General features: G+C 57.6%; 3 protein-coding genes across 6 annotated transcripts in view; 1 reads left to right on the top strand and 2 right to left on the bottom strand.

Moving 5' to 3' along the window:
- Positions 1-689, bottom strand: part of LOC135186708 (phosphofurin acidic cluster sorting protein 2-like) — a 74,311-nt gene extending 73,622 nt beyond the window's left edge. Inside the window, exon 1 of one of the 2 annotated variants that reach the window (XM_064164677.1) lies at positions 418-689. In XM_064164677.1, coding sequence (XP_064020747.1) covers positions 418-611 — 194 coding nt within the window. In that variant the 5' untranslated portion in view covers positions 612-689. The remainder of the gene's footprint in view (positions 1-417) is intronic. The other variant, XM_064164678.1, reaches the window with a different exon arrangement.
- A 532-nt stretch (positions 690-1,221) lies between these two features.
- On the top strand, positions 1,222-12,765 carry LOC135186705 (transmembrane protein 121-like). Of its 3 annotated transcripts, none has more exons than XM_064164670.1 (2): positions 1,222-2,010; positions 11,375-12,765. In XM_064164670.1, exons 1-2 carry the CDS (start codon positions 1,949-1,951, stop codon positions 12,312-12,314), a joined length of 1,002 nt encoding a protein of 333 aa, XP_064020740.1. In that variant the 5' UTR covers positions 1,222-1,948; the 3' UTR covers positions 12,315-12,765. The 3 variants fall into 3 exon arrangements, with proteins under 3 accessions (XP_064020740.1, XP_064020742.1, XP_064020741.1); XM_064164672.1 differs by lacking the exon at positions 1,222-2,010 and adding an exon at positions 9,148-9,289; XM_064164671.1 differs by lacking the exon at positions 1,222-2,010 and adding an exon at positions 10,801-11,005.
- A 2,019-nt stretch (positions 12,766-14,784) lies between these two features.
- On the bottom strand, positions 14,785-25,138 carry RRP36 (ribosomal RNA processing 36). Its single transcript, XM_064164673.1, has 7 exons — positions 24,749-25,138; positions 20,919-21,057; positions 18,112-18,178; positions 17,150-17,254; positions 16,953-17,027; positions 16,724-16,841; positions 14,785-15,859 (listed from the first exon to the last, which is right to left on the bottom strand). Exons 1-7 carry the CDS (start codon positions 25,011-25,013, stop codon positions 15,720-15,722), a joined length of 909 nt encoding a protein of 302 aa, XP_064020743.1. The 5' UTR covers positions 25,014-25,138; the 3' UTR covers positions 14,785-15,719.
- Between the last annotated feature and the right edge of the window lie 1,073 nt (positions 25,139-26,211).

Here is a 26,211-nt window from a genome sequence, read left to right as displayed (position 1 = left end):
GCGCAGTGATCCATCTGGAGACCTTCCATGGCCACCACAGCACGCGGCTACTCCGAGGCTGCAACATGGAGACAACGCAGCCGTGGTCCGGGGCTGGCACACCCAGCCCCGCCGGGCCCCGGCGCTGCCGGCAGCCCCCTGGGGGGCACTGTGCAGGGACGGTGGCAGGGGTTGCTGTTCGCCGCTCCTCCAGCCTCTGGCTGGGGCAAGGCCCAGCCGCCACAGAAGGGGCGCGGCCCCCGGCCCGGCGGGACAGAGATGCTGCAGGGGCCGCTGATACAAGAGGCGCTGGGAGGCCGGCAGCGGACCGCCTCTCTCACCCCCGCGCCCATGCCATTCTCGGCCTCGAACGGCTCACCGAGGCCACACGGCGAAGGGAGGCGGCCCCTCAGCGAGGCCCCGGGAGACGCGGCTCACCTGGGTACGCAGCTCGGCGCCGAACGGTCGATCTCCCACGTCGCGAATAGGTTCATAGGCACCGGGACCGGCCCAGGCGGGCCAGCCACAGCCATCGCCGCCGCTGGCGTCCCGCCGGCCATCGCCGGGGGCCCCGCGGTGGATCCCGAGCCCAACGCGCCAGCTGCAGCCGCTGTCGCCGCCGTCGCCGCCATCCCGCCGCCGTCGCCGCCACTGGCGATGGGGGGCGGCCAGAGCCCCTCAGCCTCAGCGCCGGCCTCCGCCTCGGCGGACGCGCGCGCTCGCTCGCGCGGCGGGGCGGGGCGGGGCGGGCCCGCTCCTCCCGAGGCTGCCAACCGAAGCGTGGCAGGGCGCGGCGGAGGGGAGGGGCTGCAGGCTCCTGACCAATCAGAGAGCGGCTAGGGTGCGGCCTGCGGCGGGAGACGGAGCCAATCGGAGCCGGGGAGAGCGCGAGGACTGGAGAATTCGGTCACCCAGCCAATAGAAACCGAGAGGGATGGTAGCCGCAGGGGCCAGTGAGCCAATCGCAGAGGCCGCCGGGGAGGGCTCCAGCCAATGGGAAGAAAGCTGCTGCCCGGCCGGCGCGGGGAGGGGGCGCGTGGCGGAGAGCCTTTTGAAGCGCCGCCGCCGCCGCGGCACGCGCGAGCTCGCGGAGGGGTGCGGTCGCGCGCGCGCCCGCCTGCCCGCCCGCTGGAGCTCGCGGCCTGGCTCGCGAGGTTGCCGTGGCAACGGGGACCGAGCCGCGCGGCCTGCCCCGCCCTGTCCTGCCGCCACCGCCCCGGGGCGGGGCTGTGCCGTGGGGGCGGCGGGGGCGTGAGGAGCTGCCGCGGACAGCTCTGCCGGAGCTCCCCTCGGAGGCTGCGCCGCGCCCTCTGGAGCCGGCGGCGATGGCTTAACGGTAACGGCAGAGCCGGTCAGAAGATGGACAGAAGGAGGAAGCGATCTTCAAGATGCCGGAGCGGGGAACCCGTGGGCTCGACAAGTTGAAGCTAAAAGTAAGACAAGGCCTGCAAAGGGAAGCTGGGAGCTAAAAGCGGCTCCTTGCTCGAAAGCCCTGGACAGGGCAAGGACACCCCCCAGCACCTGTGGAGCTAACGGTGTGCAGGGACAGAGCCTGTGGCACAGCAGCCATTCATCTGAACCCTTATCGAATGCTCCTACCTTGCTCTCTGACCCCTTTCCTAGCCTGTTTCTGCATCGATGCATCGAAAGGCATGGATCCCAGCACAGAGCTGCCTGGTCCTCCCGTCTTGGCTGCTGCTTCAATGTGTTTTCTTCGTTTAATAAACGCCACCAAAAGCATTGCTGTGGTGCTGTTCTAGAAGAAAGTAGGGAGAATCCCCTAGCAGACCTCACCTTCAGCAGAGAGTCCTTCAGAAATGGCACTGCCTCTGAAAAATGCAAAGGGAACAGCACTAAATCGTCAGAGTGGGGTGATGCTGGCTGAGGTATCCTGAAAGTAGGCAACAATGAACTGGGAGCTGAGGTGCTCCCGATTTTGAACTACAAGAAAGAAGTGGATGAGTCAGTGATGGCCAAGGCATGGAACAGATGGAAATCCTCCAGCTTCTGCATCCTCATAGCATTCTGCAGGTGAATGTGAAGACCTTGTTTTGCAGGACACTCACGTGGTGGTCATGCTGGCCTGGTGTTATCTCAGCACGTCCACCCATCATGTTTTCATCTCTGCTGGGTATCGTTACTGCCTCTCCCTGAAAGCAGATGACTGCTTCATAGGACCCTGCTAGGTCCAGAGGTTTGATTTGCCTGTAGAAAACCCATCACAGTGCCTCCCTTACCACTTGGTTTCATCTGTTTGCCTTCAGACTTAGTCAACATACCCAACTATTTCTGTGGTACTCCAACAGCACTGAGTGGTCCAGGCTGTCAGGGATGTCCTTTCACATCCAGGAGGCTAGAAGCACCTTTCTGCTCAGCCCAAGGCAGCCTGGTGAAGTGACTCAGTGTCCTGTCCAAGTGCAATGTCCTGCATCTGGGTCAGGGCAATGCCAATCACAAATCCAGGCTGGGCAGTGAGTGGCTGGAGAGCAGCCCTGAGGAGAGGGATTTGGGGATGCTGCTGAACAGAAGCTCAACAGGAGCCAGCAGTGTGCACTTGCAGCCCAGAAAGCCAAGCAGAGCCTGGGCTGCATCAGAAGTGTGGCCAGCAGGGCCAGGGAGGGGATTCTCCCCCTCTGCTGTGCTCTGCTGAGACCCCACCTGGAGTACTGCATCCAGTTCTGGAGCCCCCATTGCAAGAAGGATGTGGAGATGCTGGAGAGTGTCCAGAGCAGGGCCAGGAGGATGCTCAGAGGCTGCAGCAGCTCTGCTGTGAGCACAGACTGAAAGAGCTGGGGCTGTGCAGGCTGGAGCAGAGGAGGCTCCCAGGGGACCTTCTTGTGGCCTTTCAGTATCTAAAGGGGACCTACAAAAAAGCTGGGGAGGGACTTTTGAGGCTGTCAGAGAGTGACAGGAGTGGGGGGAATGGAGCAAAGCTGGAGATGGGTAGGCTGAGGCTGGCCATGAGGAGGAAGTTGTTGATCCTGAGAGTGGTGAGAGCCTGGCAGGGGTTGCCCAGGGAGGTGGCTGGAGGTGTTTGAGGCCAGGCTGGCTGAGGCTGTGGGCAGCCTGCTCTAGGGTAGGGTGTCCCTGCCCATGGCAGGGGGGCAGGAGGGTTGGAACTGGCTGATCCTTGTGGTCCCTTCCAACCCTGACTGATGCTATGATTCTATAAATCAGACAGGGCAACCTGCCTCAGAAAAGGAAAGGAGACCTTGCAGCTCAGGCTGAGTGGAGAGCACAGTGAGGTATGTCAAGGGAAGCCAGCAGGGAAACAAAACCCATCTCTTTCCCAAGGGATGCAGAAGCACCAAGCCTCGCTGCATCAGGGCAGTCTCTTGCAGGCTGCAGGGGGGAGCAATGGGGCTCTGCAGGCACCCAGGAGGTGGTGCCAGAGATACTGTGGCAGGGAGGTTGGAACTGGATGATCCTTGCGGTCCCTTCCAACCCTGACTAATCAGTCATGGCCCATACAGGGCCAGGAGTCCTGCACCTCTCTCAGACCACCTCTCTGTCCACAAAGACTGCTTCTCCACTGTTCTTAAAGGATGTTCCACCTCTTCCACACACCTCTGCTCCGTGGCTGTGCTACACTCTATGAGTTGTAATGCATTCCCAGAGCTGTCAAAGCTCTCAGCATAGATCCCAGGTCCATGCCTTTTCCCCACTGCAGTCATCACTTGCAGCTTCTTGCTGAGGGCTTTCTCCCTGTTCCCTGGAGGGATATTCAGTATGACTGAGGTGGATTTCCCTGGCTGTCTCCTTGCAGCCTTTTCCCTGAGTACCTCTCACCTCAGTGCAGCTCACCTACTTGTCTCAGCCTTCTGGATTTTCTGCAGATGACTTCTTTTCTCCTTTCCTTTTCCTTTTCCTTTTCCTTTCCCTTTTCCCTTTTCCCTTTTCCCTTTTCCCTTTTCCCTTTTCCCTTTTCCCTTTTCCCCTTTCCCCTTTCCCCTTTCCCATTTTCCTTTCCTTTTCCCTTTCCTTTCCTTTCCTGTTATTTTATTTTATTTGTTTTCCCTCAGGCTGCTTCAATGTGCCTTGTTCATTTGGGGGCTTGGCTGCACAGCCTGCTCTTCATGTTTTTCTACCTTCATGTTACACTGTGGCCAAGAAGGCAAACCGTTTTCTGGCCTGGATCAGCAATAGAGTGGCCAGCTGGATCAGGGAAGTGATCATGCCCCTGTCCTCAGCACTGGTGAGGGACACACCTTGAATACTGGGTTCAGTTTTGGGCTCCTCACTACAAAAGGGCACTGAGGTGCTGGAGCATGTCCAGAGAACGGCAGCAAAGCTGGTGAAGGGTCTGGAGAACAGCTCTGGTGAGGAGCAGATGAGGGAACTGGGGTTGTGTAGTCTGGAGAAGAGCAGTCTGAGGAAAGACCTCATTGCTCTCCACAACTCCCTGAAAGGAGGTTGGAGTGAGGTGGGGGTTGGTCTCTTCTCTTTAGTGTCAGGTGATAGAAGGAGAGGAAATAGCCTGAAATTGTGCCAGGGGAGGCTTAGGTTGGGTATTACAAAAAAAATATTTCCTGAAAGGTGCTCAGGCTGTGCAGGGAGGTGGTGGAGCCACTGTGCTCAGAGGTGTTCAAGAAGTGTGTTGATGTGGCACTCTGGGACATGGTTTAAGGGCCATGGTGACCTTAGGTTGACAGTTGGACTTGATGATCTTAAAGGCCTTCTCCAACCAAAACAATTCTATGAGTCTGTGAAGTCGTTTGTGTGGGACTGGATGGGACAGCCAGATGCTGCTGGTCACACACATCCCCTGGTGACAAAGAGCCAGCGGTGGCTTTATCCTGAGCAGGCTGCACAGGTCTGCACTGCCCCCCCTGGCTGTGGCACAAACAGCCATTCTGCCCAGCCACCCCTGCTTGCAGCCCAGGGAAACGCCACATCACCCCTGCCTGGGTCCCTGCTCTGGTACCTCACCTTGTGAAGAGCTGGGCTGGCTTCCTGCCCTGCAGATCCTGCAGGATTTGCGTGTTCCAGATCCAGTGCCTCAGGCCTCCACTTTTCCGAGCCGAGGCTGCCAGGAGCATTGTGGCTGGGTGCATCCAGGCGGCCCAGCGTGTGTGCTGGCACAGCTTTGCTCCACGTGCCCCGTGCCAAGCGGTTTGCCACTGTGGGCCTTCCATGCCTCCCCTGAGCAGCTGTCAGAAGCGTCAGCACCTGCTCTCTGTCCCATCAGGCACATGGTGCTGTGCGGAGCTGCGATGGAAATTCAGGGTTTCGTCGCCTCAGAGGCACACCTCTGGACTGCCACACCGCATGGGACTGTCACCAGCGCCTCCAGCGCCTTGCTCCCGCCTGCCTGCCTGCCACAGTATCTCTGGCACCACCTCCTGGGTGCCTGCAGAGCCCCATTGCTCCCCCCTGCAGCCTGCAAGAGACTGCCCTGATGCAGCGAGGCTTGGTGCTTCTGCATCCCTTGGGAAAGAGATGGGTTTTGTTTCCCTGCTGGCTTCCCTTGACATACCTCACTGTGCTCTCCACTCAGCCTGAGCTGCAAGGTCTCCTTTCCTTTTCTGAGGCAGGTTGCCCTGTCTGATTTATAGAATCATAGCATCAGTCAGGGTTGGAAGGGACCACAAGGATCAGCCAGTTCCAACCCTCCTGCCCCCCTGCCATGGGCAGGGACACCCTACCCTAGAGCAGGCTGCCCACAGCCTCAGCCAGCCTGGCCTCAAACACCTCCAGCCATGGGGCCTCAACCACCTCCCTGGGCAACCCCTGCCAGGCTCTCACCACTCTCAGGATCAACAACTTCCTCCTCACATGCAGCCTCAGCCTACCCATCTCCAGCTTTGCTCTATTCCCCCCACTCCTGTCACTCCCTGACAGCCTCAGAAGTCCCTCCCCAGCTTTTTTGTAGGTCCCCTTTAGATACTGAAAGGCCACAAGAAGGTCCCCTGGGAGCCTCCTCTGCTCCAGCCTGCACAGCCCCAACTCTTTCAGGCTGTGCTCACAGCAGAGCTGCTGCAGCCTCTGAGCATCCTCCTGGCCCTGCTCTGGACACTCTCCAGCATCTCCACATCCTTCTTGTAATGGGGGCTCCAGAACTGGATGCAGTACTCCAGGTGGGGTCTCAGCAGAGCAGAGTAGAGGGGGAGAATCACCTCCCTGGCCCTGCTGGCCACACTGCTGCTGCTGCAGCCCAGGCTCTGGTTGTCCCTCCAGTGCACACTGCTGGCTTATTTTCATCCTCTTTCAGCCCTTCTGGAGAATGTTGTTCTTTCTTGGATGAAAATAATGATATCAAAGCCAAATTCTTTACCTGGCTGCACCTCTCCAGCCCAGAGTCCTTCTCCCTCATGGGCCCTCCACGAAGCAGGTCATGTTCACTGTGGGACCCGTGAGCTGAGAGTGGATTCTGGGTCAATGTTTCCATTTGCCATGGGCACTACAGGTGGGATTTACGTGTTCCTGGTGCCACCAAAGACCTTTCAGGGCACGAGATACAACAAAGACTTATGGACAGCCACCCTGTGAGCAGCTGGAGGTGAGGAGGACTGCACTTCTGGCACTCAGTGACTGTGACTGACACTGATGCCCTCACTCGGGTCTATGCCTGCCTAGTTTTGCTCTTCTCCCATCTCCAGTGGCCTCCCCATCTTCCAAAACGCCTCACAGTGGACATACACTGGAAAACTTTCCCTGCGTAGCTAAGGAACAAACTCCCTGAGCTGCTGATGGTGATAGAAGAGCATTTGCAGAGGGATGCCCACCAGGATGAGGGAGACCTTGCGCCTTCACCGGCCTGCTTTATCCACACAAACCCCTGGCTGTGGCCAGACCACTTCCACCGGGGTCCCGAGGAGCTAGAGCTGCCCAGGACCCCGCAGACTGGCGTGCTTGGGTGCCAGCAGGCAGGGCCCTTGCCCGGCCAGGCTTCCCCACGCACCCCAGGTCTTCCCGGGGCGTCTCCTGGCCTGCGGCAGGGAACAGCCATGGCCTCGGGGCGGGCGGGGGGCCGGAGGCTGGCTGCAGAGCCGTGTGTGTGCCGCAGGACACGGCCCCGGGGCAGGAGGCTGGCTGCAGAGCCGTGTGTGTGCCGCAGGATGCAGTCCCGGGGCAGCAGGCTGGCTGCAGAGCCGTGTGTGTGCCGCAGGATGCAGTCCCGGGGCAGCAGGCTGGCTGCAGAGCCGTGTGTGTGCCGCAGGACACGGCCCCGGGGCAGGAGGCTGGCTGCAGAGCCGTGTGTGTGCCGCAGGACACGGCCCCGGGGCAGCAGGCTGGCTGCAGAGCCGTGTGTGTGCCGCAGGACACGGCCCCGGGGCAGGAGGCTGGCTGCAGAGCCGTGTGTGTGCCGCAGGATGCAGTCCCGGGGCAGGAGGCTGGCTGCAGAGCCGTGTGTGTGCCGCAGGATGCAGTCCCGGGGCAGCAGGCTGGCTGCAGAGCCGTGTGTGTGCCGCAGGACACGGCCCCGGGGCAGCAGGCTGGCTGCAGAGCCGTGTGTGTGCCGCAGGACACAGTCCCGGGGCAGGAGGCTGGCTGCAGAGCCGTGTGTGTGCCGCAGGACACGGCCCCGGGGCAGCAGGCTGGCTGCAGAGCCGTGTGTGTGCCGCAGGACACGGCCCCGGGGCAGGAGGCTGGCTGCAGAGCCGTGTGTGTGCCGCAGGATGCAGACCCGGGGCAGGAGGCTGGCTGCAGAGCCGTGTGTGTGCCGCAGGATGCAGTCCCGGGGCAGCAGGCTGGCTGCAGAGCCGTGTGTGTGCCGCAGGACACGGCCCCGGGGCAGCAGGCTGGCTGCAGAGCCGTGTGTGTGCCGCAGGACACGGCCCCGGGGCAGCAGGCTGGCTGCAGAGCCGTGTGTGTGCCGCAGGACACGGCCCCGGGGCAGCAGGCTGGCTGCAGAGCCGTGTGTGTGCCGCAGGACACGGCCCCGGGGCAGCAGGCTGGCTGCAGAGCCGTGTGTGTGCCGCAGGACACGGCCCCGGGGCAGGAGGCTGGCTGCAGAGCCGTGTGTGTGCCGCAGGACACGGCCCCGGGGCAGCAGGCTGGCTGCAGAGCCGTGTGTGTGCCGCAGGACACAGTCCCGGGGCAGGAGGCTGGCTGCAGAGCCGTGTGTGTGCCGCAGGACGCGGCCCCGGGGCAGCAGGCTGGCTGCAGAGCCGTGTGTGTGCCGCAGGACACGGCCCCGGGGCAGGAGGCTGGCTGCAGAGCCGTGTGTGTGCCGCAGGACACGGCCCCGGGGCAGGAGGCTGGCTGCAGAGCCGTGTGTGTGCCGCAGGACGCAGTCCCGGGGCAGGAGGCTGGCTGCAGAGCCGTGTGTGTGCCGCAGGACGCGGCCCCGGGGCAGGAGGCTGGCTGCAGAGCCGTGTGTGTGCCGCAGGACACGGCCCCGGGGCAGCAGGCTGGCTGCAGAGCCGTGTGTGTGCCGCAGGACACGGCCCCGGGGCAGCAGGCTGGCTGCAGAGCCGTGTGTGTGCCGCAGGACACAGTCCCGGGGCAGGAGGCTGGCTGCAGAGCCGTGTGTGTGCCGCAGGACGCGGCCCCGGGGCAGCAGGCTGGCTGCAGAGCCGTGTGTGTGCCGCAGGACACGGCCCCGGGGCAGGAGGCTGGCTGCAGAGCCGTGTGTGTGCCGCAGGACACGGCCCCGGGGCAGGAGGCTGGCTGCAGAGCCGTGTGTGTGCCGCAGGACGCAGTCCCGGGGCAGGAGGCTGGCTGCAGAGCCGTGTGTGTGCCGCAGGACGCGGCCCCGGGGCAGGAGGCTGGCTGCAGAGCCGTGTGTGTGCCGCAGGACACGGCCCCGGGGCAGCAGGCTGGCTGCAGAGCCGTGTGTGTGCCGCAGGACACGGCCCCGGGGCAGCAGGCTGGCTGCAGAGCCGTGTGTGTGCCGCAGGACACGGCCCCGGGGCAGCAGGCTGGCTGCAGAGCCGTGTGTGTGCCGCAGGATGCAGCCCCGGGGCAGCAGGCTGGCTGCAGAGCCGTGTGTGTGCCGCAGGATGCAGTCCCGGGGCAGCAGGCTGGCTGCAGAGCCGTGTGTGTGCCGCAGGACACAGCCCCGGGGCGGGCGCCGATGGGTGCGAACGGGGAGCGGGGGGGGCCGGCAGGAGACTCCGGGGCTGCCCAGGGAAGGCGGGCGGGGACGCAGGGCGCAGGCGGGCACGGCGGGCACCGCCGGGCGCTCGGCTGAGGCGGAGGCAGCGCAGTCTCCGCCCGCCCGCCGGGAGGGGCTAGCCGCCGTCGCAGCAGAGGCGCTGCCGGGGCTCGCCGGGCGATGTCGCGCCGGGCCCGGGGTCGCCACCGGGGCCCCGCTGTCGCCTCTGCCGCCGCCGCCCTGCCGCGGCGCCCACGGGAGCCGGCCGAGGTAAGCGGGAGCCGGGCGGGGACGGCGGCCGCGCTGCGCCCGTGCCTTGGGCCTGCCTGCTGCTCTCTGCCGGCGCCCCGGGCCGGTGCGGGCCTGCCGCGGGCTCCACTCTCTCGCCGGGCAGGGGCGGGGGTCTCTGTGTCGGCATGCCGAGGGCGTTGCGCTTGGCCGTGGCTAGCGGCAGCGTGCGGGGCCGGTCGGCTCCGGCTCCGTGGCGGCTGCCAGGCCCCGTTCTCCAGGCGGGGCAGCTGCTGAGCTGGGCCTGGGCTGCCCACGGCTCCTCCATCCGTAGGCGTGACGGTGCCGTGCGGCGAAACGCGGCAGAGCCCCCGGCCGGGCCGTGCAGCACCCCCGAGATGTGCCACAGCCACCAGTGTGCCCCTGCTCGCCAGCCGCAGAGCTCTCCCTCGCAGCGGCACCGCGGCTGGCAGGCTGCAGGCTTTGCTGCCGCCCTGAGCGCACCGGAGCCGCTCTGTGCCCGAGGCTGTGCCACTGCAGGGCTCCTGCTCCCTGTGCCGAGAAGCAGGAGGTCAGGCAGCATGTGCCGGGGCCCCGAGCTGTCCTGGCAGCGCCGAGGTGCGCAGGGGTGAGCATTATCCGCGTGGTCTCCATCCTGCTGCCAAGCTCTGTGGAGCACACAGGTGCCCGCGGCAGAAGCAGGATGGTGTCCCAGGGCCCCTGAACGTTCTGTGTGTGGGCAGCCATTGCACAGCGCTGTGCCACACTGTTAGGAGCCCAGATTCAGTCTCCATCTCAGTGAGGGACCTGGCTCCGCTCCAGAGCAGCTGCCAAGCTGTGCCCAGTGAGGGCTCTGCTCCATCCTCGCTCTGTCTCTGGCAGCAGCTGCTCACAGCTGTGCTTGGCCAGCAGGAGAGCCCGACGGTCCTGCTGCAATCCAAGGCAGGCAGGATGCTTCTGGGGACACTGTTTTGCTTTACCCCAGCCTGGGCAAGCTGAGCATTCAGCTGAAATTAGAATCGGAGAATGTTAGGGGTTGGAAGAGACCTCCAGAGATCATCCAGTCCACCCTCCCTGTCAAAACAGGATCATCTAGGGCAGGTCATAGAGGAACACATCCAGGAGGGACCTGGAAGTCTCTAGAGAAGGAGACTCCACAACCTCTCTGGGCAGCCTGGTTCAGTGCTCTGCTACTGTCACAGGAAAGAAGCTTCTCTTCATGTTGAAATGGAGCTTTGTGTGTTCCATCTTCTACTCATTGTTCATTGACCTATTACTGGGCACCACCAGCAAGATTGTCACCTTCACCTTGACACCCACCCTTCAGATATTTATAGACATTAAGAAGACCCTCTCTCAGCCTTCTCAAGACTAAACAGCCTCAAGTCCCCTAATTGTTCTCCTAGCTCTCCATTGGGCTCTCTCAAGTAGATCCTGGCCTCTCTTGAATTGGGAGACAGAAACAGGCGGCCTGCTGCAGAGCTCCTAGTAGTCTCGAGTTGTGTGCTGTTACCTTGCTATTGGTTGGTCTGGCTGGGACAGGGTGGGGGCAAGCAGCTGTAGGCAGGGTGCTTTGGAAGTGTGAGGCTGAAAGAGTTGGACTTAGTTGCTTGCCTCCCACCCCACAGGGCAGACAGGCTAAAGATAATCCTTCATCTCAACCCATGCATGAAAATAAAGAGACTGAGAGCAGTCCTGAATCATACCAGTCAAGGACCTGCTTGTATTAAAAGCCTAGATATGGTCTTGCATGCCTTGGTGAGTAGGTAAGAACCAGTGCCACTGGCTGGGAAATCAGGCATGTGCCCTTCACTGTGGCAGAGACTGACCAGTGCAGTGAGCTGTCCAGTCTGCACCAGCCTGCGCCTATGCACAGCCTGGGAGGTGGATTTCAGCCAGCATATGTCACCAGGATGGCCTGCTGTGGCCCCAGGAGTCTTAGAAGTACTTTGGGTAGGAGTTTGTGAACTTGGAACAAACCAGGCACATCAGATGGGAGAAGAGTCTATGAGCCTTCTTTACCTTCTTTCAGCCATCCACAGTTGTTGGGGAGAGAGGGGTAGAAGAGGGCCCAAGGTTGGGTAATCCCAGCAACTCCCTGATGGCCCTGCTTGTTTCTCCATACAGGATGGTTCCCCCACCACCTGTCAACAAGCCCCACGTGTGCCTCTCCACCGTGCTCATCATGACCAGCCTCGTCCTCATGGACGCCTACCTGGTGGAGCAGAGCCAGGGCTCCAGGAAGCTGGGCATCTGTGTCATGGTGGCAGTGGGTGATGTGTGCTTCTTGCTGGTGCTCCGCTACATGGCCATCTGGGTCGGGGCAGAGGTAAAGACAGCTAAACGTGGCTATGCCATGATCCTCTGGTTCCTATATGTCTTTGTTCTGGAGATCAAAGTCTACTTTGTCTACCAGAACTACAAAGCTGACCGGAAAAGCCTGGATCTCATAGCCCGCAAAGCGCTGACCTTGTTGCTCTCCATCTGCATCCCAGCCCTCTACATGCTGCTGGTGGCCACGGAGCACATGGAGTACGTCAGGACATTCAAGAAGAAGGAGGACCTCCGCAACCGCCTCTTCTGGGTCATTGTGGATGTGCTGGATGTGCTGGACATCCAGGCCAACCTGTGGGAGCCCCAGAAGAAGGGACTGCCGCTTTGGGCTGAGGGCATCATGTTCTTCTACTGCTACATCTTGCTTCTGGTCCTCCCTTGCGTGTCCCTCTGTGAGATCAGCATGCAAGGGATTGGCATCATGCCACACCGGATGATGCTGTACCCCATGCTGAGCATGCTCACTGTCAACATCACTACTATCTTCATCCGAGGCAGCAACATGATCTTCTTCAGGGACGCCCGGGTCTCCAGCATCTTCATGAGCAAGAACATGCTGGCCATCGGGCTGAAGATCTGCACGTTTGTGCAGTACCAGCGGCACCGGCAGCACATGGCACTGGGGCCAGACACAGCCCCACAGCACAGCGCCCTGGCCCAGCCCTCCCCAGCACTGCACAGTGCCCGGGACCAGCCTGTCTGCCCCGAGGAGCTGACCCAGGGCAACACGTGACAAGCCCACAGGAGGCATGGCCTGGGCACGACTATGCCAGGAGCATACCTGCCAACCCAAGACGGGCTGCTGAGCTTCCCGCCTGGACAAAGGGCACTGACTTTGCTCCTTCCCTCCCTGGGTGAAGCTGATCCCATCCCCACGTGGCAAGGAGCCCCTCAGAGCAGCTTCTGTAAGGCCTCAGAACAGTCTGGGACCTCAGCACCCACCAAGTGAGACAGGCACCAGAGCAGAGGAAGAGGCCAGGTTTGCCCAGCATGCTGTGTCTGGCTGGGGCTGAGCCAGCCTTACCCTGATGCCAGTGCTTCCCCCACACCCTCTGGCCAGCCAGGGCTCAGGCCAGGGGGCTGCACAGGGTCACCCACCACACTGTTGTGGTTGGACCTGGCCACTGGAGGTGACCACCCTTTTTCTTATCTCCCTCTTTGCAATAAAAGACCTGAGCCCTGCAGCCTCTTCATATCTGTGTCCCTGCCAGCAGGCAGCTGAGTCCTCCCAGCCCCCACGGGTGCCTGGATGCCCTGCTGCAGAGCATGTCTGGGCTGGGGAATGCAGTGACTGCTCAGGTCTGGGGAAAGCATCCCAGATACCATTCCTCCTAGTCAGCAGTTGGAAAGAAACAGGCAGATCCTTCAGAGAGCCTGGTAGGCTCTGATGGTGTCACCTGGGGAGTATGTGACAGCTCTGTCAGCCACCACTGCCTGAGCAACCAGCTGCGGTTACATCATCTGGTGCCACTCCACTTGGAGAAACACCAGATCTGGCAGACACACACTGTGGGAACAGCATTAGAAACAGAATCACAGGATTGCTTTTGGATGGAAAAGACCTCTAAGATCATAAAGTTCAACCATCAACCTAAGGCCACCATGGCCACAGGTTTCTTGAACACCCCCAGGGATGATGACTCCACCACCTCCCTGGGCAGCCTGTTCCACTGCCTGACCACTCTTGCAGGGAAGACATTTTAAATCATATCCAAAATAAACCTCCTCAGCACAATCTCAGGCCATTTCTGCTCATTCCATCACCTGATACTGGGGAGAAGAGACCAATTCCCACCTCACTCCAACCTCTTTTCAGGGAGTTGTAGAGAACAATGAGGTTCGTCAGCTACTCCTTAGAACATCTGTTCTCCAGACCCTTCACCAGCTGTTGCCCTTCTCTGGACATGCTTTAGCATACCAACGTTTTTCCTGTAGGAAGTGGCCCAAAAACTGAACCCAGCACTCAAGGTGTAGCCTCAGCAACACTGAGTACAGGGGCAAGATCACTTCCCTGCTCCTGCTGGCCATACCATTCCTGATCCAGGCCAGGATGCTGTTGGCTTTCTTGGCCACCTGAGCACAGTTGGCTCGTGTTCAGCTGGCTGTTAACCAGCACTTCCAAGTCCTTTGAGCAGCTTTCCACCCACTCTGCCCCAGTCCTGTAGACTAACATAAGTGACTCGAGGCAAGGAGGCGAGAGGGACGAACAGCTCCCACCAGTATAAAGGTCTCTGGAGATGTTGGCCACACCTGCAGCTGGTGTTGTCGTGCTGGCAAGGAGACCTCCATCTGCTTGCTCCTCACTACTGAACATCCCAGCAAGGAAGTCCTCCTTGCTTGCAGGCCTCAGCAGGAAGGACTCCTTTGGCTTCAGAGGGACAGGAGGGAAAAGAGGACCACTTTGGGACTTGTTCCCTGCTAGGTAAGACCCACTAGCATCTGGGGAGGGTAAAGTGACTTAGGAATGCAGCTCCCATGCAGCCTCTTTGCAAGTGCCACATCTGAGCTATCTCCAGCCTCTCCAGTCCCCAGTCTTCTTCCCTTGCAGTAAAGTACAGGTGGGAGGTTCGTTGAGCTCTAGAGCATAAAATAAGCAGACCAAAGCCACAGGAAGGGTCAGGAGAGTCTCAGCCTTTGGTGCTGCTGTGATGCTCCCCAGATAACTCTGAAGGCATAAGAAGGTGGCAGGTTCTCCAGCCCATGTGGAGGTAAGAGGAGGAGGAAGCAACAGCAACAGTGCAAAGCAATAAGCCACACACAGCTTAAAGACCCATGAGAGTTTCAATGTGGCCTCCAGCCAAATTGGCACATCCCCTTCCCCCAGTGACACTCAGATCTGTCACCAAAGCTGAACTCACTTCTGTGAGTGATCTGGAGGTAGATGCTTCAGGAACACCCTTAGGTACTCATCAATCCATTTCTTACTCATCACAAGGCCTTTTGCAGACCCTGCACAGCAGCTGCTCACCTACAGCGCCCAGGAAGTCCTCTGTCCTGCAGAGCTGAGCCACAATCGCAGCACGTGCTCCAACCTGCCACATAGCATCTGGGTCACATCCATATCACCTTGTCCATACAGCCAGAGGGGACAGAGGTGACCAGAAGCAAGGAGGAATGAGAGCTGGTGGCCAAACATGTAGGAGAGAGGCATTCATTCTCCTAAGCTCCAACACCTTTGACTGTAACAGCACCAGCACTGGGGATAGAGGAAAACGGAGGGGTTTTATTTCACTCAGTTCCTAGAAGCACAAATAGCCCTGTAACAGACCACCTTGAGAAGCCAAGAGAGATGGTATCCCTACTGCAGAGACTAGGCAGCAGCACCTGAGCAGCCAGCCAAGGAAGGCCTGCATCACCAGCCCATGCACAGGAGTATCCTCATCTCTCATTTACTCAAGCACCAAGGCTACATCCACATGCTGTATGCAGGCTGGGCCACCAGAAGACAGCTGTTGATCATTTGAACTAACTCCATTTGAGGAAGTGAAAGTTCTGTGGCTGGAGCACTCGAAGAGAAGGCTGAGAGAACAGGGTTTGTTCACCTTCTGCAAGAGAAGGCTCAAGAGAGTCCTAACAGCACCCCTTTTCCACCCACTTCTCAAACTTAGGATGAGGCTACTGGGAAGATGAAGTCAGGCACTTCACTGAGGACAAGGCGATTGTTATGGACTAAACCAGGCAAGTTTCATCTTGAGAACCTGAAGCAGAGGCCAAAAGGGATCATGACATTTGTCCTTGGGCATTCTCAGACCAAACAAAGCAGCCCTGGGCAACCAGGCCTGAAGTTAGTGCTAGCTCTGCTCTAAGCAGGCATTGTACCAGAGCCCTCCCATCTGATGTCCTTTCTCACTTCAGCTGGTGTCTCCTAAGAGCTGAGCAGAGCAAGCGATGCAGTGCTTGCCCTCTCCTGGAGGAAGAGATGTGCTTCAAGGACAGTCAGCCAGTACACCATGCAGATGCATGACAGACCTGTGGCTTGCACCATGCCTGGGTCATGACAGGCAGAGAGGACATTTCAGCTACAAAATGCACTCCTGCAGTTCAGCCTCTGCTCCGCAGCCCAGAGGCTGTTCAGTGAATGGCAGGTATTGAGAAGAGGGATACCAGAGTCACTTCCCAGAGCCAGACAACGGCTCTGTCACAGATCCTTCTGTGAGGGCAGGCGGCGCTTGTCTTTGATGGCATTCCTCTTCCTCTTCTTGGTCAGGAAGCTTTCCAGCTTTCCACTCCTCTTCAGCTCTGTATACTTCTCAGCTAGCTCCAATTTCCTCTTCTCAGCTGCAGAGAAGGGAGCAAAAGGTGTTAAACCAAAGCACAGATCATCACTATAGAATAGCCTCAGCTCACCTCTCCTTCCTGGCTCCACACCTCACTTTTCCTTGAGTAGAACAACAGAATCACAGACTGGTTTTTGTTGGAAGAGATCTCTAAGATCGACCTCAGCCATCAACCTAACATTACCATGTCCATTAAACCATGTCCCAAAGCTCCATGGCCACACATTCCCTGAACACCTCCAGAGACAGTGACTCCAGCACCTCCCTGGGCAGCCTGTTCCAGTGTCTGACCACTCTTGCAGCAAAGAAATTTTTCCTAACATCCAACCTAAACCTCCCCTGGCACAATCTCAAACCATTTCCTCTTGTTCTATCAACTGATACCAGGGAGAAGAAACCAAACCCCACCTCACTCCAACCTCCTTTTAGGTAGTTGTAGAGAGCAATGAGGTCTTCCCTCAGCCTCCTCTTCTCCAGGTTAAACAATCCCACTTCCCTCAGCTGCTCCTCCCCAGAGCTCTTCTCTAGACCCTTCACCACCTTTGTTGTCCTTCTCTGGACACACTCCAGCTCCTTAATGTCCTTTTTGTAGTGAGGGGCCTGAAACTGAACCCAGTATTTGAGGTGCAGTCTCACCAGGGCCACAAATCTCTGTAATATTATGGACAACCCACTTCCAGTGCCTGCACTCCTGTTTGTTAGCAGCACTCCCTCTAGGCCAGTGCCTGGACTCCTGTTAGCAGCACTCCCTCTAGGCCAGTGCCTGGACTCCTGTTAGCAGCACTCCCTCTAGGCCAGTGCCTGGACTCCTGTTAGCAGCACTCCCTCTAGGCCCTACTGCAGTGCCTTCAGACTGTGTACTTACACTTCTTTAGGAAGAAGGGTTTCTTTCCCTGCTTGGCGAGCTCCCTCTGTTGTCTTTTCAAAGACAGCTCCCTCTCTCTCAATTTCTGTTGCTTCTTCTGTGCCTGTTCCTGCTGTGTCTGTACAGAAAGGATGGCACATGTCAGCAAATGTCTAAGGAGACCTTGGGTCACAGGTCCTGTCTTCTGGTGCTTTGCCCCACAGGAGAGGAGAGGCTGCACTGAACTCACCATGCGGTTCAGGAGCTGCTGGAGTTTCTCCTTCTGCTCTGCGTCCTGACACTTTTTCAGCTGCTTCTGAACCATCTGAAGAAGAGAGCAGAAAGCTGTCTGCCTGCCTGCCTGCCACCTTCACTCTGAAAAGCCTTTGAGGAAGCTATCCCTGCCAAGAAAGCTGCTTTTGGCCAAGGGCAGGCAGGCAGCATCACCTCTTTTTCCCGCTTCTTGATGTCATCCAGAAAGCTGTATGTCTTCATGAATATTTCAGGCTTATACTCTCCAGACAGGTCATCAAATCTTGGGTCCCTGTAGACCTGAAGGCAGGGAAAGCCAAGGTTAGAGCTGGATGACACAGTTAATAGCCTGCTTACTCTCCTGACAGGGATCAGACTCTGCTTTGGCTTTTCTTTTTTTTAAACCACAGAGTAGTTTGGGTTGGAAGGAACCTCAAAGATCACCCAGCTGAATCCCACCACCATAGACACACCAACTGTCAGCAGTATTATGTACCCACTAATGAAAACATCTACATCTGGCAAGGACTGAGTCCAATAAAGAAGGTGGCAGCCTCACCACACCTGCATCCAGTCTACCAAGCACCAGTCATTGCCATATGCAACCTACTGCCTGGGAGGAGCCAGTTCAAGTATGAGTGGTGCCTCCTGGAACTCCCAGACCAAGAGCTAGCTGAACATGTGTGGCCAAAGGGATGGATCTGGGAATTCAAACCTATCTAGATTTTCAAAAATTAGCTGGGTCAGGTCATACAAAAATAAAAGAGAGACAAAAAAACTATAACTAAATATACTGAGGTGATGCAGCAATAATTCCAAGTTATATCCAGATTGGAAACTAGGTGGACATGTGGACTTCCAAAGCAGGGAGGGATGACCACAGCTTGCAGTGCACTTGCCATTGGTGGCAACTCTTACATCTTCTGGAAACACTGGGTCTCAAAGTCGTGCATGATACACTCAGCAGCTTCTACAGGCAGCAGCTACTCCTGCACCAATGTCATCTTCTCTCCAGAGTAACACCTAGCCTCACCAGACAGTGGCCCAAGCCTTGTTCTCCAAACCCTTCAGCAGCTCCATTACCACCACAGCTGTGCCCTCTAACATTGCTAAGGATGCCAGCTGCTGACCTAGAGATGGTGGAACTCAGAACTCACCTGCTTTCTAACAGAGACCACTTGGCGCAGGAAAGGTACAGGCTTCTTAGCAGACATCTCCAGTGGCCTGAAGAAGAGAAGAGATGTACTCAAGAGGAGCAGAGGACACAAGGAGGTGGAGGCTAGGCTCATGCTGTGATTTAACGAGCAGACTGCTGTTATTCCAAAAGGGACAGAAGAATAATGCTCACACAGTGGGCAGGAGAGTACTGGGAAGTTCAAATGGAGAAGCAATTCACAAGCTGCAGTGTTACAGTTCTACCTAGTGGTGAGCACAGCAAAGCATATCCAATACAAAGAAATCCATAATCTGGGCTTAACACAGAAGCTTATTAAGCCAAAGCTTCACACTAAACTCCCAAAAAATCAGACCAAAACTCCTCCTGGGGTTTACCATAAACCTCAGTGCTTTCTTCTCCCGTCCCCATTGCTATGCTGGCCAGGCCCAAACTGCACCCGCCTTGTTTCTCCTTCCAGAGGCCCATCAGAGCCACACTACACCCCCCCACCTCCTGGGCCATAGCTGCACAGTAAAAATGCCAGGAGATGAGAGAGGTGCCTCTCACAGCAGCAGAAAGAGAAAGAAAGTAACTTTGCAGCCAGATTTATAGGGATGCAGGATTTATGGGAAGAGATACACTATTTCCTGTACCCACCCACCAGGCTGGACACCCTGCAGGTCTCAACTCTTGTGGTGTTTCTTTCCAGAGGCACCCAGCCTAAAGTACCACAGCTCAACAGAATACTACTGCACAGTGCTGAAACAGCAAAAATATTCCCACCCAGTCCTCACCATGAGCATGTGGAGAACAGAGAGGTTGACTATAAACCAGATAAGGCTACCACAGTGAAAGTGTCTGCAAGTGCATGGTTCAAACAATCCTGCACTGACCTTGATCACAGAATCAACCAGGTTGGAAGAGACCTCCAAGATCATCCAGTCCAACCTAGCACCCAGCCCTAGCCAGTCAACCAGACCATGGCACTAAGTGCCTCAGCCAGGCTTGGCTTCAACACCTCCAGGGATGGTGACTCCACCACCTCCCTGGGCAGCCCATTCCAATGCCAATCACTCTCTGCCAACAACTTCCTCCTAACATCCAGCCTAGACCTCCTCTGGCACAGCTTGAGACTGTGTCCCCCTGTTCTGATGCTGCTTGCCTGGGAGAAGAGACCAACCCCACCTGGCTACAGCCTCCTGATGCAGCCCTACTCACCAGTGCAGAGTGCAGGGGCATAATCACTGCACTGGTCATGCTGGCCACACTATTGCTGACACAGGCCAGGATGCTGTTGGCTGCCTTGGCTGCCAGCATCTTATTCAACACAACAAAACCTATCAGATCTTCTTCCAGTCTTCTGCTGGCCCCCACTGGTCTCTTCTCACAAGTCACATAAGACAAGAGGAAATGGCATCAACTTAACACCATGGGAGATTTAGGTTAGACATTAGGAAAAGGGTTATCAGAGGCTGGAACAGGCTTCCCAGGGAAGTGGTTGAATTCTCATCCCTGGATGTACCTGAAAGCTGTCTAGACATAGTACTCCAGGATATGGTGTGGCAGTGACCCTGGTATAGTGGAGTAAGATTATGGTTGGAGTTGATCTTAATGCTCTTTTCTAACTATGGTGAGTCAGTGTGATTCTGTGTGAATACACTTTACAGTCACAGAATGCACTGGTTTGGAAGGGATCCTCAAAGGTCATCTTGTCCAACTCCCCTGCAGTGAGCAGGGACATCCCCAACTAGATCAGGTTGCTCATGGCCCTGTCTAACCTGGCCTTGAACGCCTCCAGCAAGGAGATATCCAAAGCCTCCCGGGGCAACCTGTTCCAGAGTCTCACTACCTTCACTGGACAAAAAAGTCTTTCTCCTATCCAGACTAAACCTCCCCTCTTCCAGCTTAAAGTCATTCCCCCACATCCTAGCACTACAGGCCCTTGTGAAAAGCCCCTCCCCAGCTTTCTTTCAGGTACTGGAAGGCTGCTGTAAGGTGTCCCTGAAGCCTTCTCTTCTCCAGCCTGAACAACCCTTACTTTTCCAGCCTGTCTTCATAGTAGAGTCAACCAGACACAGCAGCTAGGAGTGTATGCCAATAGGACACATGGACACCACTGATGACAGAGAAGTCTGTGGCCATAAGTACTGTAAAAGGGAGAAAATGGGAAATTCACACAGGCCACAGGTCAGACAACATCAGGATGAATGAAATTCCAGAACTGTTTGCCACTGCAACCCCAGCCAGGTAGAAGAGGTGAGCTGGAAGGGCTTTGTAAAACAGTAGGGTTTGAGAGCCCAAGGGACACAGCTGAAAAGAGAAGCCTACCAGACCGTGGATCAGAAGTGCCTTACTCCAGAGAGTGCAAGGAAACTGAACACTGAATTAACCAATGGGTACTGCTGGGGAGTTTAACAGGACAAGGCATGGAGAACTCTGAAACAGCAACAGGCTACTCTCAGATGAAACACTACAGAATCAAAAGCTGGTTTGGTTGGGAAAGACCTCCAAGATTATTGAGTCCAACTGTCAACCCAACACCACCATGGCCACGAAACCATGTCCCAGAGTGCCATGGCCATACATTTCTTGAACACCTCCAGGGATGGTGACTCCACCATCTCCCTGGGCAGCCTGTCCCAATGCCTGACCACTCACTACAGTGAAAGGCATTGTTACGTAGTACATCAAGTGAAGATCTACACAAGTTCTAAGGCAATGGCAACACTATGAGGAGCTCCCAGCACAATTTCTGGAGCATAGAGTGCACACCTGCAGAGTTTTCTGATCACAAAAAAACTGCTTTACCCTTTTTTGCCTTGCTGGTGCTTCACCATCGCTGTGGCAGGCTTTGTGGTTTTCTTCCCACTGGTCACCTGCTTGCACACTTTCGTTCTCACATCACTCTGTAGCTTCAGAAGTTCTTCAAAAGACATGTGAGAAGGGTCTGGAAGAAAGCACAGAACCAATCAGCTTCCCAGGACACTTCCCACCCCCAAATCTCACCAAGAGGGATGTCTCAGAGCCTGAGATAGTGACACAAGCACAGTGGTGCCATTACACAACTGCATGGCAGAAAAAGCCATTGTGTCTCTCACCATTTTGTTTCTCTCTCATTAATCACTGCAGACCTTAACATTATAATAGTTTCTCCATCTCCCCAACATGAATCTGGTGAAGGGTGTGGAGAACAGGTCTGGTGAGGAGCAGCTGAAGGAACTGGGGTTGTTTAGTCTGGAGGAGGCTGAGGGGACACTTCACTGCTCTCTGCAGCTCCCTGAAAGGAGGTCATAACCAGGTGGGTATCAGTCTCTTCTCCCTAGGAACAAGTGACTGGTCAAGAAGAAACAGCCTCAAGATGCACCAGGGGCAGTTTAAATGGGACATTAGGAGAAACTTCTTCACTGAAAGGGTTCTTAAAAGACTGGAACAGGCTCCCAGGCAGGTGGTTGAATCCCTGTCCCTGGAGGTGTTTAAAAGATGCAGAGAGGCAGTGCTGAGGGGCATGGTTTCACACCAGCATTGGCAGAGCTGGCTAAGTGGTGGATTTGATGATCTTAAAGGCCTTCTCCAAGCAAAGCAATTCTGTGGTTCTAGGTCTTTGCTTCTCTCTGCTCAGCAGGCACACAAGACCTGGTCCAAAGGATGATACAAGCTCTGCAATGGGCTATACTTTGGCCACATTGCAAGCTCCAAGGGCTCACCTTTCAGTCCTGACCTTTCACTCTAACAGACTGTTCTTGTCCCATGGCCTCTACACAGACCACATCTCCCATGCCCTGAGAGCCTGTCAGAAGGTGTAAGAAAATCACATGCCTTAAGACTCAGAGACAGTCTCTTCCCACTGCACATCTAACAGCTCTGCTCAGTCTGCAAGGAAGCAATTCCCATGGCAGAGCTTCCTCAGCTCTCCAAAGCCTGTAAACTGCTGACATTCAGACACCCAACCTTATCTCACTACCAACAGGAACTGCTTATAGCTTGATTCACTGAGGGAAGAAAAGCTCTGATACAAAACAACCCAATTTTGCATTCCAGCCCTATCACGAGCTCCCCAGTTACCTGCACATAGTACTTCACAAAACATTCCTTCTTTCCTGACTGCTGACTAGAAAATCAGAGGCACCACAAGAAACAGCAAAACCAAAATCACCTTCTAATCAACTAAAACATGGCACCAAATGCCATGTCCAAATTCCTTTTAAACATCTCTAGGGATGGTGACTCCAGCACCTCCCTGAGCAGCCCATTCCAATGCCAATCACTCTCTCTGACAACAACTTTCTCCTAACATCCAGCCTAGACCTGCCCTGGCACAGCTTGAGACTGTGTCCCCTTGTTCTGTTGCTGCTTGCCTGGCAGAAGAGCCCAACCCCACCTGGCTACAGCCTCCCTGCAGGCAGCTGCAGACAGCAATGAGCTCCGCCCTGAGCCTCCTCTCCTGCAGGCTGCACACCCCCAGCTCCCTCAGCCTCTCCTCACAGGGCTGTGCTCCAGGCCCCTCACCAGCTTTGCTGCCCTGCTCTGGACACCTTCCAGCACCTCAACATCTTTCTTAAATTGAGGTGCCCAGAACTGGACACAGCACTCAAGGTGTGGCCTAAGAGTACAGGGGCAGAAGAACCTCCCTCGTCCTCCTGGCCACACCATTCCTGATACAGGCCAGGATGCCATGTGCCCTCTTCACCACCTGGGCACAATGCTGGCACATGTTCAGCTGCTGTCAACCAGTACCCCCAGGTTCCTCTCTGCCTGGCTGCTCTCAGCCACTCTGTCCCCAGCCTGTAGCTTTGCATGGTGTTGTTGTAGCCAAAGTGCAGAGCCTGGCACTTAGCATTGTTAAAACTCATGGCACTGGACTGTGCCCATCTATCCAGCCTGTCCAGAGCCCTCCTGCCCTCTAACAGATCCACACATGCTCCCAACTTGGTGCTGTCTGCAAACCTACTGGTGGAGGACTCAATCCCCTCATCCAGATCCTCAGTGAAGATATTAAACAGGACTGGGCCCAGCACTCATCCCTGGGGCACACCACTGGTGACAGCTGCCAACTGGATGTGGCTCCATTCAGCACCACTCTCTGTGCCCAGCTCTCCAGCCAGTTCTGAACCCAGCACAGAGTGTCCCTGTCCAAGCCAAGGGCTGCCAGCTTGGCCAGGAGTTTGCTGTGGCAAACAGTGTCAAAGGCCTTGCTGGAGTCCAGGCAGGCTACCTCCACAGGACACCCAGGAATGCACAAGATATTCTTCTGGACTGTTCTACTGCTATGGGTTTTAGTACTCCTCAGAGGCAGCAGCTTTGAACACTTCTTACAAGAGCAATGTAAGCAAACTATGATCAACAATGCTTTCTAGATTTACACTTCTGAGTGCTCAGGCTTAGCAAGCAGAAATTACTGCTTCAAGAAGCACCTGGATATGCTCATTCTATTCCAGGATGGCAGTAAGGGCAAGAAAGAACAAAAACGCTTCCCTTGGCTTCCTTTGGAAGCAAAAGGTCTTGGCTTTGCCTGCTCAACATCCCCCAGCAGCGACAGGGACATAGTCTCTGCACTGCTCTGCACACAGCACAAAACACTTCAAGTATGGCCTATCAAAACCAAACGGATCCTGACTGTGGTGGCTGAGCCAGACTGGAATCCAAGGGCCCACTACAGCCACTTTATCATCTCCTCAGCTGAACAGGGGGTAGAAAAAACAACAAAAGCCTCACAGGTTGAGACAAGGACAGGGAGATCGCTCACCACTCACAGTTAATGGCTCTGGATGCCTATTAGCATTACACAGACCAACAACTTCACTGGAAGAACACTGCAAACCCCTCAAACTGCTCCAACTGCATCTCTGCTCATCCTCTGAGCTTATGATGGTTTGGGGGTTACATGCCCCCCCCTTATGAAATCACCCAGATTAGACTCAGCCAGGTAGAAGTTAAGGAATGAGGCTTTATATTTACAGCTTAGCACCATACACAAGCAGGTATTTACAATCGATTCAAATGCATACAGCTGCAGACAAGGGAAAAGGTAACACAGCAGCCTCCCAGAAACCTGAGTCTCCAGGAGGGGCTCCCAACCACCCTCCCACCTTCTTTCCACCCCTCTACCTTATCTCGGAGTCTGCCTTACGTGCAAGGGGGGCTTGGAGGGTCGGTAAGGGGGGGGTTAGAAGCAGAATTAGTTGGTTACACAGCTGCAAATAAACGGGGAAAACGCAGGCGCCGACTCGGACAGAGCCTCTATCTCATCTGTGTTTGTGTCCTTGTTCTTACACATCTCAGCGAGCCCAGGAGAGAAGCAGACATCACTACTATTTCCTTTTCACAGCCTATAATCTAATTTCTCTCATAAGATATCGCAGTTTGCCTCGGGCAGAGCGAAGCACACGGGAGGAGAGAAGCAGGAGCATAAAGAACCTGGAATGCGGAGGGGACAGTCGCTTGCCCATGCGTTTCCCACCGAACGGGTGACGGCGTCGCCCCGGCCGATGCTGAGGTTGCACAGGCTGCAGCAACTGGCTTGGCCTTCACCCCTCCGACCGCGGCCCCGTGCAGCGGCGACCGGCCGCGGCCCAAGGGCCAGCGCCGCTCCTGGAGGCCATTCCCGCCTCGCAGCGCCCCCTGAGCCGGGCAGCCCTTACCGCTACCGCCGTCCTTCGCCAGCTCCGCTTCCTCATCCCAACCGCTGCAGACCTCGGCTCCCAGGCGGCTCCCGCCGTCGTCACTGCTGTCGCCGCTCTCGCCGCTGCCGCCGGTGCGCTCACCCTCCGCGGCCACCTGCGCGCTGCGGCTCGGCCGCCGCCGCCCCGCCGCGTTCTCCCGCTCTGCGGCAGCAGCAGCTCTGTTCCGCCCTGCCGCCCGGGCCCGCCTTGCCCTGCCGCCCGCGCTGCCCTGCCGCGGCCGCATCGCCTCCCGCCGGCCCGGGGCCGCCCCCGCCCGCACCGCTGCGCACCGCCACAGGGCCCCGCGAGGACACCGGAAGTGACGTACCCAACGGCGCGCGAGAGCCCAGAGCGCGAGGCGGTTGGGGGCGGGGGAGGACGTTTATTGGCGGAGGCAGGGCGCGTGCGCGGCCGCGGGACACGCCCCTTCCGGGGCGTGGCCGAGGAGGCAGGCCAAGATGGCGTCTGGCGGCGCTGCAGGCAGCGCTGCGGCCTCGGGCCCGGGCTGGGCGGCGGGCGGCGAGAGGCTGTCGGCCAGGGCCCGCAGCTGCGCGGCCAGCAGGCTGAGCTCCGGGGCCAGCAGGCTGAGCTCCGGCAGCGGCGGCGAAGCTGTGGCGGGCGCGGGCGGGGGCGCCGCCGGGCGGGGCGCAGGGCGGTGCTGGCGGGCGCGCAGATAGGTCGCCTCCTCCTCCCTGCGGTGGACGTGGCAGTGAGGGCACGCTCGGGGCACAGCCTGGCGCTGCCTCTCCCCGCTCGGGGCCTCACCTGAGGCAGTGGCTGGTGCAGGTGATGGCGTGGTCCCCGTCCCGCCGTGCGCACACGCGGAGCCAGGCCCAGCTCCAGTCCCTGCGCAGCACTCGGAGCGCCGCAGCTTCTGCTCCGGCCCCGGCCCCGAGCACTGCGGGCAAGGCGCTGCGTTAGCCTGCGGCCGGGCACGGCCGCCCCGGGTGCCAGGGCAGAGCGGCGGACTGCCCGCAGAGCCCCCCAGCTGCTCCGGCGGGAGATGCAGTCGGTTTGCTGCTGCGGCCCCGCTGGGCTCAGAAGGCAGAGGTGGTGGAGCCAGGTCCGTAACGGCCCTGCCCGCTTAAAGCTCTGGGGCTGAGCAACCTCAGTGTGCCAAGGCAGTGGCCGTGTTCCCAAGCCCTGCTCTCTGCAGTGTGCCAAGGCAGTGCCCGTGTTCCCAAGCCCTGCTCTCTGCAGTGTGCCAAGGCAGTGCCCGTGTTCCCAAGCCCTGCTCTCTGCAGTGTGCCAAGGCAGTGGCCATGTGCCCGAGCCCTGCTCTCTGCAGTGTGCCAAGGCAGTGCCCGTGTTCCCAAGCCCTGCTCTCTGCAGTGTGCCAAGGCAGTGGCCATGTTCCCAAGCTTGAAACTTAGAGATGCTGCATGTGGCATGCAATGGAGTCTCTGCTTTGACCCTTTGCAGAGTAGGGGAGCCACAGTGAG

This window comes from Pogoniulus pusillus, chromosome 25, assembly GCF_015220805.1.
Source record: "Pogoniulus pusillus isolate bPogPus1 chromosome 25, bPogPus1.pri, whole genome shotgun sequence".
Lineage (NCBI taxonomy): Eukaryota > Metazoa > Chordata > Aves > Piciformes > Lybiidae > Pogoniulus > Pogoniulus pusillus.
This window is presented reverse-complemented; position numbering and strand designations above follow the sequence as displayed.

Coding starts and splice junctions, on each gene's coding strand:
- LOC135186705 (XM_064164670.1), top strand. CDS start 1,949: ATGGCCAAGGCATGGAACAGATGGAAATCCTCCAGCTTCTGCATCCTC. Junction 2,011..11,374: donor ATCCTCATAGCATTCTGCAG/GTGAATGTGAAG, acceptor TTCTCCATACAG/GATGGTTCCCCCACCACCTG.
- RRP36 (XM_064164673.1), bottom strand. CDS start 25,013: ATGCGGCCGCGGCAGGGCAGCGCGGGCGGCAGGGCAAGGCGGGCCCGG. Junction 21,058..24,748: donor GGCGAAGGACGGCGGTAGCG/GTAAGGGCTGCC, acceptor GCTTTCTTCCAG/ACCCTTCTCACATGTCTTTT. Junction 16,842..16,952: donor AGCAGCTCCTGAACCGCATG/GTGAGTTCAGTG, acceptor CTTTCTGTACAG/ACACAGCAGGAACAGGCACA.